Source organism: Octodon degus, unplaced genomic scaffold (genome assembly GCF_000260255.1).
Source record: "Octodon degus isolate 3935 unplaced genomic scaffold, OctDeg1.0 scaffold00123, whole genome shotgun sequence".
NCBI lineage: Eukaryota > Metazoa > Chordata > Mammalia > Rodentia > Octodontidae > Octodon > Octodon degus.
Window position 1 is genome coordinate 2,995,878 of NW_004524699.1, and position 10,215 is coordinate 3,006,092.

General features: G+C 61.4%; 1 protein-coding gene across 2 annotated transcripts in view; it reads left to right on the plus strand.

The window, feature by feature from the left end:
* Window positions 1-9: 9 nt before the first annotated feature.
* The window catches only part of Olfm1 (olfactomedin 1), a 33,961-nt gene continuing 23,755 nt past the window's right edge, over window positions 10-10,215 (plus strand). For both annotated transcript variants that reach the window (XM_004640418.3, XM_004640420.3), the window contains exon 1: window positions 10-181. In XM_004640418.3, the coding sequence (XP_004640475.1) occupies window positions 116-181 (66 nt within the window). In that variant the 5' untranslated portion in view covers window positions 10-115. The remainder of the gene's footprint in view (window positions 182-10,215) is intronic.

Here is a 10,215-nt window from a genome sequence, read left to right on the forward strand (position 1 = left end):
CCTCGCCGCGGCCGAGCCGAGCCGAGCCGGAGCCGGGAGCGCGTCCGCGTCCACGCAGCCGCCGGCCGGCAGCACCCAGGGCCCGCACGCCAGGACGTCGGAGTGGCCGCGAGACATGCCACCGGCCCGGAAGCTCCTCAGCCTCCTCTTCCTCATCCTGATGGGCACAGAACTCACCCAAGTACGTGCGTTCAACGCCATTTTCCTCCCGCCAGGCTCCTGGGCACTCCGGGGAGCCCCGCAAAGTCGGGAAGCCCCCTGCCCAGATGGCCCGGCCCTGATTCAGAGGGGGTCCGAGTCGCGCACTGGCTCTGGGTCGCAGGGAGGGGTGCAAGTGCCGGAGGGGGCCCCCCGCTCTGGCACAGATGACCCCTCTTCCCGGGCTCCCTGCCCCCTACTCCCGCTGAGAAGTTCAAAGGGCAGCGCTGGGGGTCGTCGCTGGCCGCCGCGGTCCCGGGAGGAGACTCGGAGCCGCGAGCCGAGCCCTTCCCCGCTCTCTGAGGCCGAGGGGCTCACTTAGCCCCCCGCGCAGTCGGGATGGCTCCTCCCTTGTCTCAGGCACCACGCGCCCCCCAGCACCCAGACAGGCGGTGGGCATTGTGTCCAGAGCCCCGCAAGGGCAGGCGGGGAGCTCACGGAGCTCTGCTGGCTTCCTGTGGAGGGCGTGGGGCGGTGGCCACAGGGGTGTGTGATAGCTCCGCGGGCACGGGCAGGGGGGCACGGCTGGGCACCTCGGCGGTTCCTCATCCCCTGAACAATGTACGCGTGCGGGGCTGGTGTTCTCCATTTTAAAAATACATCGCGGAACGGCAGGTCTTGGTGGAGAAGCGCTGCCTGTGAGCGCCCTGCGGGGCGGGCGCGTTGGCCCCAGGGCACTGGGAAGGGCCTCCAGAGCTGGGGTGACATTAAAGTGCCCTTTCCGTGGTGCCACTGTGCCGTGCTCTGAGCGGAGAGATTCCGGACTTAGAAGTCCAAGTCTAGGAGGGGATGGCTGCCAGCCCCTTCACCCCCACCCAGCTGCAGGACCTCTCTACCTCCCTCTCAGCTTCCCTCCCGCAGAATAAAAGAGGAAACAAAGAGAGATGGGAGGGCGGGAGAGAAGGAGGAGGGAGAGGAGAGCGAGCGAGCCGTGAGAGCGATCTGGAACAAGCTTCCCTTGTTTCCTGCAAGTCCTTGGTGTGCCTGGCTCTGCCCAGGAAGCACAGTGCTCCCTGACCCTGCAGCGGGGTTCTGTCACCTTCACTCTCAGTACCTCTGCTGTGGAGCTGCTGCTTGCCAGCCGGTTGCCCCAGCGGGGCTCCATGTGGCCTCTGGGAGAGAAGTTTCCTGGCTCCCCTAGGGAGGGCGTGGGGAGGGGTGTTGGCTGTGTGTGTGGGTAGACAGAGGCAGGCATGCCGTGCGGGCACACACGTGCACACGTGCAAGAAGGAGCCACCGAGTCTCCAGCAGCACAGGCTGTCTTTGCAGAGGGCTGTGCCATTCTCTGTTGACACATCTTGGCAAAGAGGCAGCGGGTTCTTGGTGGCCCTGCAAGTGGCTGCCCAAGGGCCCTCTGATGTTTCCTGGTAATCTGCCATCAGGAGACACAAGGTGCTTTTCCTCATCAAGTTTCTCCTCTTAGCGTCTTTTAAAAGATCCCATGTTCAGGAGAGAAACTTTTGGCTTGACTTTAGCAGGAAGCTTTGTCTAGCGAGGTGTCTGCCCATCCACGCCCACCACGCAGTGCTGGGTACCGCGCCCACACCGGGTCGCAGATCCGGGCCAGTGACTGACTTCAGCACCCCGGTCAGCTCCAGGCCTCGGCCTCCCTTCGGCAGTCAGCAGCTGGGGAAATGATGTTTTCTTTGCTTGCTCCGGCAGTTTTCCTCTCTGAGCTGAGCTGGGATTCCTCTAGGGACTGTGTCCTTCAGTTCGGCTGTGGGCCACCTCCTTCTGGGACCCACCACAGCCCTCCCTGCTTGAAGCCAAGTTTTTAGAATTCAGCGTTGGAAACCTAGTGTCTCTGTTTGTAGCGGGAGTTTAGAGGGAAGCTCACTGGTGAAAATCTCCGGGACACTTAACAAAGGCAAAGATGTTTGCTACTCTTGTCCCACCTTGGTGGCTGCGCCTGGGCTTAGGGCACGTGGTTATACCTTTAGCCACGTCTGGCTGCTAAGGTGGATTCTGTGGTCACTGAAATGCCTGTGGGGCGGGGCTGGACTGACCGAATTCCAGAGCCTCCGGGAGATACCCCTGCCCCGGAATATTGCTTTCTGGATCCCGGATGATGCCCATTGAGGATGCACACATCTGTGAATGAAGGAACTGCCCCAGGCTTCTGGAAGCCTGGCCGAGCTGCCGGGTCAGCTCACACCCTCACAAAAGGAGAAACACTCCCCACAGCCACACCTTGCTTCTCAGGCCCTCCCTGGGCTGGGAACTTGCTGTCTGAGGGCCACTGAGCCTGTGGATTAGCCTGCTGGGAAGTGAGTGCCCATCAGCCAGACGGATACTACCTGCTCTTATGGTGGGCGGCCTGTGGGATTCGTGCAGACAGGTGGGGAGTGCAGCACGCCGGGGCCATCTGTCCTCCCAGCAGCTCCATATGAGCAGCTGGCCCATCAGGTGCCAACTATTGAGTGACAGCCTACTGCTCACAAAGCCGTGGCTCTGAGTAAACTTTGTCCTCACCCCAAAAGACCCTGGGCCTGGTCTTGCCCTGTGATTTTCAACAAAGGGCTGGCATTCCATGCCCCTGAGAAGTGGTGCAAGCGGCATTACAGGGAGCCTCCCAGCAGAGTGTAAGAGGTTGGTCTCTTAGTCGTGGGGGAAGTGAGGCAGATCCAGGCTCTTGGGCTCTTGGTCTTGGGCTCACCTGTGGCCCATGCAGCTGCCCCCAGCCTCCTGTTCAGATAGATGGGGCAAGAAGCATGGCCCCATGGGGCTGGGAAGCTCTGTAGCAGTGACCTTGAGCTCCGGTGCCCTTGCCCTCACCCCTTCCCATCAGGCTCTGGCTGGGTAACCTCGAGGCCAGCTCTTAGCCACTCTGAGCTTGAACTCCCACCCTTCTAAAACGAGGAAGCCCTGTGAACCCCCAGTCTTATTGTTTCACCAGCTCACCTACCGTGTTCTGTGACAAGCCTTTTCTGGCTACCAGCTGGTTGGATTGAACCCTACCTAGTCTGAGCTGGCAATGTCTAGAGAGTCCAAAGCCCTCTCGCCATCTAGGGTGTCACACTCTGCCGGTGACCTGGGGCGCTGCAAGCTAGGGTGAGAGACACTGGAGCTGTATGCACCAAGCATCTGGCCAGGAGCGGGGATCACGTGGAAAGAAAAGAGCCGGTGTGCATTGGGCCCCCAGGTTGCGTCTGGGTATGTGAGGGAGCCCCCAGGCAGGAAGATGGGGGAGAGGAGGCGGAGCAGAAGGAGGAGAAGGAGGAGGAAGAGGACAAGGGCAGGAGGTGCAGACAGACTGCTGTGGAAGAGAGGCCCGTGACCCTGGCTGGCTTCCCTACCCATGTTCTGTGCCTGTCTTCAGGGTTGGCTTACTTTAAGTAGGAAGTGTTTCTCTCATTACCGTGGGCCCCCAGCTGGGCACAGCCTTTCTCAGTGCCCCTCATGCCCCAGCAAGGCTGCAGGTATAAATGCACACAGAACGCCCTGGTGCCCAGTGCACACAGAACGCCCCTGTACTTGTTCCCTTCTGGCCTTTCTGTGTTCTCTGGCCCTCTGCGTGGTAAACCGTGTGCAGGGGTTGGGGCCTGCACTGCGCCACGGGCAGCTCCAGGGTATGAGGACGGGCAGGGCCAGACAGAATGGGGTGCTGGCCTCACCTCTTCATCCTGTGAGGCCAGAGTCCGCATCTTTTCTTGTCCCAGCATGGAAGTCCGCTTCACCCACTCCCAGGAACAAGTGAAGGCGGAGGAACAGCTCCCCGCGGTGACCAGCTTGCGCCTCAGCAGCCGCCCACCCACAAGCCCTCCATGCCGGCTTCCTGTCCACACCACCCGGAGACATGGGGAGCAGCGCAGTCGTGTGGGTGGCAGGGAGGGAGCGCCGTCTTTGCCCTGGAGCTGCCCACTGCCCTGTCCTGCGCCTGGGCCTGAGCCCACAGCAGGAGGGGACGGTGTCTGTGACACCAGTGGGTGAGCAGGGCGCTGTAAATCTTCCCCACAGCCCCTCCTTCCTTGGGAGCAATTTACTTCTCATTGCACTGACTTCTCCAGTCAGGAGCAAGGTAATTTGCTGCCTTGGGTTGTATTTATTACTAAAGTTATCAGGCCCTGTAATCAGTATTAACATCACCGTGTAAAGTAATACAAAACTAATTACTAGCTAAACTGAATTAGACACATGGCAACCGTGAGCAGGCTGACGGGGAGGAGAGGAGCCAATTTTCAGCTCTGAAAGGTGCGCCATGGCCACCGTTCACATCCAGCCAGCAGCCTCATGGTGGTCACTGGCAGCGAGGGCCTGGTGGGGAGGTGAGGGGGATCGGACAGTGGAAACGCGGCTCTGTCTCTTCTGGGTTGGTCCCCACTTGAGAAGCTCCAGGGATGGACCCAGCTTGCCCGGGGGATGCAGGTCAGGTCGTCTGTTACCTGCGTCAGACTCGCTGCAGGCAGGGGCACTGTCTTGTCAGCTGCCAGAGCCCTGCCATCCTGTGCGCTTGTTCCCACCCATGACTGAGGACAGGGGCCTGGGGAGGGGACTCCATGGTGTGTCCAGCTCTGTCTGCTGCCAGGGCTCAGGTGATTGTTACAATGAAACAGGAAGAGCAGAGGAAAGGCTCTTGTCACAAAGAGCCAGGAACAAGGGCCCCTGCCGGCATCTTCTGGTCACGCTGACCTCTGCCCAGTGTTGGGCAGCACCTCGCCTGGGTTCGTTGTGGTGGAGGAGAATGCTGTACACACACTGTGGGCTGCGGGCTGTGCACCCAGCTTTTGCAGCAGGTGGGGAAGGAAGGGCCTTCGGGGGACCTCTGGCTGCACCCCCTGCTTCCCACTGAGGACTCCAGGAGAGTCCTGCCGCCACCTCCGGCGTGGGCCGCCAAGGGCACATGGGGAGCCCTGCACCTCTGGACGCACCCAGCGTCTCCTTGGCTGAAGTTCAGGAGGTCAGAAGCAGAGTGTAGGCATCGGAGTAGACGCAGCCCTCGCAGGTGCCCTAAGCATGGGGCCCCAGGCTCAGGTCCCATCAGGTCCAGGGAAGGTGGGGTCCCCGTGGTCCCGTGTCCTCATCTTTCTGGCCTGGGAAGGCCTCTGCCCTCCTTTTCTTCCACACCCAGCCGCAAGCCCATGACCCCTGCTCAGGTGGCAGTGGCTTCTTGGCAGGGCCCCTGCAGCTGTGGGTTTTGCCACCCACCCAGTCCACACAGTTGTCCCCTCACCCTGATTCCGGAGGTGGTTTGTGCTGCGCCCTCTTCTATACTTCAGTGACAAATTCCAGGACTCAGAGTCTGACGAGACAGTGGATGCTGGAAAGCGCGAGGCTGAGGAGCCCCGGGGAGAGGGGACACACTGGGTCCCTAGAGCCATCTGTACGCAGGACAGCAGGTTGCCGGCTCCCATGTGGGTGGTCTTGTCCTGCCAAGGGCTGTGGTGGGCATGCACATCCTTGAGGACTTAAGACTCTGAACAGTGCCAGAGCAGTTCTGGAAAGAGCGGGTCTCCCACTCCCTGAGGGGGAGCTTTGGGCGCCTGCTGCTGCAGAAGGAACAAAGTGCACTGACCTAGGTTTAGCTGGTAAAAGCGGGCAGCAGAGCACCTGAAGATCAGGGAGCCGTCCTAGGCTTTCAGATACACGTGGCCCGCAGCCCCTCCCCCAGCACACGCGTGCACCCGCCCTGCTCCTGAGCCCTGGGCTCTGGACTGGGCCTGGTGAGTCACAGCTGAGTCAGCCGTGAGGAGCAATCAGGCCGAGGGCACAGATTGAGCCCAGCACCCTTGTGTCCCACAAGCGACCGCAGGGAATAGAAAACAGGAGGCTTCTTCAGAGACAGCGCCAATCACGGGGGTAGGTGGGAAGGACTTTTGAGGACAAAGTCTCGCTCAGTAGCCCAGGCTGGACTTGAACTCAGCGATCTTCCTGCCTCAGCCTCCCAAGTGCTGGGAGTACACACACCCGCCAACATGCCCAGGGGTGAAAAGGGCGATTTGGAGCAGAGCACTGTGTGGGGACCACCCCTTCCTGGAGGACAGGTGCCTTCTGCCAGTAGCCACGTTGTCTCCAGCCTCTGGCTGTCCTGATAACCCTGCCCTTAGGCATTTCCCATACACCCTAGAGACTGAGTCCGCGGTGTTTCCGTCATGACGTCGCCTGGTAGTCCACGTCTCCACTCTTCTCCCAGAAGCCAGACTGTCCTCTGCCAGCCAGGGCAAGTTCTCTGGCCCAGGAAGCAGAACATCAGGGGGTCTGGAAGTCACAGGGCAGCCCTGAGGGCGGGCGTCTTCCAAATCTTCTCATGCACCAGGAACGTGAGGGGCACAGTCCTGGGCCGCTGATGGGCTCTGAGCTGCGGCTTCCTGCTGACTGGTGTGGACTGGGCAGGAGAGGGAGGGGTGTGTGTGTGCAGGTGCAGGCGGAGGAGAGGGTAGGGACAGAGCTGGCCTCTCAGGCTGAGCCTCAGTGGAGAAAATGGTCTTCTCTCGAGAGCAGGGAGCCCTTTTCAGGAGATGGGGCATCCACCCCTGGGGACAGGGGAGCTCAAATCGCTTGAAGTGGTGGAGAAGAGAAGGATGGCCCACAGAGGACACCAGGTCCTGTGATCACCCAGCCCTTACTGGCTGCACTGAGAGACCCCACAAAGTGGCTCCCGGGCAACAGTTCTCCCCGACCCTGGTTGAGCCTGGCCCTGCTGAGTGCCCCTCCCCAGGAGGGAGGAGCCCTTCTTGGGGACCTGCTTCATAACCTAGAGGCAGAAAGCAGGGCTAGGCAGGGACTGGGGAGGCCTAGGCCCTTGGGGGCAGCTAGGAGGGAAGGGAGGAACAGGGATACACAGAGCTGCTGGGAAGGCAGATGAGGGGACGTTGGGCTCGGGCTCCCCGAGGGGCCCCCAGGCTGGAGGGTTGAGTCCATTCCCTGTTTGTCCTCAGCAGAGAAAGGGAAGAAGGAGACTCCAGGACAGGGCAGAAGCGCAAGGGTCACCAGTGGCACCCTCCGGCTCCTGTCAGCCGCTCTCTCCGTCTTATCTCCCCTCTCCTCCCATCCCTTCCTTCTCATTCCCTCTCACTTTCTCCAATTGTTCCCTCCTTTCCTCCCTTCTCCTCCCTGCTTGAGCCCCTCAAAATATTTGCCAATGGCTGTGAACAATAGGCATATTTTAAATAGCAAAAGGGTACCTTGTCCTGCAGCGTTGTTCTTTCTCAGGGAGCGCTGGGAGAGGCGCTCAGGGAGAGGCCTGTCCTCTCCTAGCCATCATTCCTGGCCCTGGGACCTGCAGCTTATCAACCTGTGGACCTCAGGTTTATGACTGTGATGGCGACAAGCAGGTGTGCCTTCCCAGCACCCACCTGGCTGCAGTGGGTCCTCACTGGGAGGTTCTCTAAGCCCCGCAGAGCTGCCCCCCTCCCCAGATGACAATTCTGGCAGAGTACCTCGCCCAGAGAGCTGTGGGAATGGCTGTGGAGCTCTGAATCCTTGTTGTCACCTGTGCTGGTGGCCTCATGCAGGACCTTCCATAGACAAGGGACAGAGGCCTGTTGACCTAACTGGTCATGGCAGATGACCCAGCTCTGCAGGCTGTGTCACGGGGGGGGGATCCCCGTGTCCCCCGTGGACTCAGTGGGCCAGACCTGGCAGAAGTGCCTGCTAGAGGGTCACCAGGTGGCCAGGGCCTCTGTAGTGGCTGTACCTCCCCAGACCAGTTTAACAGTACCATGACACAGGAGAGGCAGGCGCTAGACCACATGTGTCAGCTTGCCTGGAAATACTTCCTTTCACATGTGACCTCGGCCATGTCGTCTTCCTGAGCAGAGACCTCAGAGCCCAGGGGCCTCTACCAGGACCCAGTGATGTCACCCACAGCGACCCTGGCGTGGTCTGTGTGCTGCACCAGCTCCACCGGGGTTTTGATCATTCCGCAGCAACTGCCTGCAAGCTGGGCCTCAAGGAAGCCACTGGAGACCGGGGCTTGGCTCCTCCCTGGGAACTCCTGGGGCGGCAGGCACGACGGGCCCTTCATTTCAAATGCCTTTCCTCTTCTGGAAAGGGGTTGCAAATGCTGCGCTGCCTTCCAAATCGAGTCGTGCCTGCCTGCCTGCCTGCCTGCCTGCGGCCTCCTGGTGACCCTCACGAGAGAGCTAAAATCAGCACCGCTCCTACTGGCTCGTGGTGTGAGGCACAGCTAGGCCTGGTCTGGAGCCGGAAGGGCTGGAGGTGATTTACTTGACCATCTCTGCTCCGCACAACAGCCCACACGTGCGCCTGCGTCTCATGCAGCCCAGGCGCAGGCTGTAGCTGGAGGCCGGCGCTGTGCGTGCCACACACCCTGTCCTGTGCACGCTGTATGCGGGAGGGGTGAGGTGCGCGTGTGTGCATGTGTGTGTTTGTGTCCTGTGCTCTGCAGACATGGTGAAATGACGAAGTGGTGCCTAGGACCAAGAGGCGCCAGGGTAGGCGGGGGTGGCCCCTCCCCCACTCTGAAATCCCTTGGTTTCGCAGGCCAGCTGGGCTCCTGGGCTTTCCGAGGATCCCCAGGCCCAGCTCCCCCTGGCAAGGCCAGTGTGAATCATCCTGGACCACATCCCCAGGAGCACTCAGCATGGCCGTGGCTCAGGAGAAGAATGATTTGGGGGTTTTAGGCCCCTAGAGGGCCTGTCCTGAGAGGGCCAGAGAGGGCTCCAGGGTGGGGGTTGCAGGCGGATGGTCGGTGAGCAGGTGGCAGCTTCTTGGTGTGCGTGAGCTGCCGCGCCTGGATTTCATCTCCTCTGTGCAGAAGCCTGGCGGTTCGGAGCTCTTCAAAGTTTGTGTGTGTGTGCTGTCAGTCCTCCTGGATGTCAGCGAGGCAGAGCCCCACCAGGAGTCCTCCTGCCCAGGAGAGCTGTCCTGCTCGCCTGCCTGGCCTCTTCCGGGCCAGCGCGTGGGTGGCTGGAGTTAGTTTCTCAGTGGCAGTGTGGCTCTCCCTACACACCTTATATCCACGGTCTTGCACTGTCCACAGCTCCAGAGAGGGGTCCAGGGGACTCTAGGGGCCTCACACCATGGGCAGGGCCCCAGCCCTCGAGCCCAAGGAAGCTGAGCTGTTGGGCTGAGCTCCTTTCTGCGCCCCTGGGAAGTGGGCGGCAATGACAGGCACCTTTTCTTGGTGTCAAGCTGGCTCTTACACTAACTCACTTAACCCTAATAATGCCTCACGGGGAAAGTTACTGTCATTAAAGCCATTTTATAGAGAGGAAGACCGAGGCAGTAGGGGGTTAGTTGGGCAGGGCCTCCCAGTGTGCCAGGCCTCCCTCTAGCAGGGCCACCTGCCTGTGAGGTGACAGGGGAGTTAAAGGTGCCTGGCTGTGGAAGTGGCCTGGGGATCCACGAGAGTCCGTGGTCTTCCTGTTGCTTCTGTTTAGGGCTTTCGATGCCCACCCCTTGCACCGCGTGGGTGCCATGTGGAGTGGGCTCCTGAGACGGCCGGGGAGCTTGTGGATCTGGCGTTGTTCCGGCGAGATGAGTGGTCCTTGTTCTTCTGTCGCGGGAAAGCGAGCGTAAGCGCCGCCGTGGCAGCCAGGGCTCCATCCCCTGCGGAGGCGGGGCGGAGCCCTGAGGTGACCCGCGGGCCTGAGCCTGCAGTGCCAGTTTTCGCTGGGAGGTGGCGCCCTTCCCCAGCAGTCGGAGTTGCTGGGCCTCCAGCCCAGGCCGAGCACCAGCCGGGAGAACAAGCCCGAGCCAGGCCGGGAGCGGCGGGCTGCCGCCACGTCCTCCGCGGCCGAGCCGAGCACGGGGAGAGAAAAGCGCCCCGAGGCTCCCCCGCGGGCGCCCGGGAGGAAGTGGCTCCTTCGCCCCAGTCGCCCCTTCCACCCGAGGGGAGAAGCGGAGCAGGGACCTGGGGTCTCCCTGTCCCAGCCCCGCGAGCTTAAACGGCCGTGAAAGGAGCCGCCTTCGCCCAGATTAGAAGCCACCGCACGCCGAGCCTAATGGGGTTTCTGACCCAGCTCGGGCGCCCCCGCCGGCGCACACGGACTCGGGGCCGCTGCCCTCCCTCCCACCTTCCCTCCCTCCCGCCCTCCCCCTCCCTCCCCCTCCCTC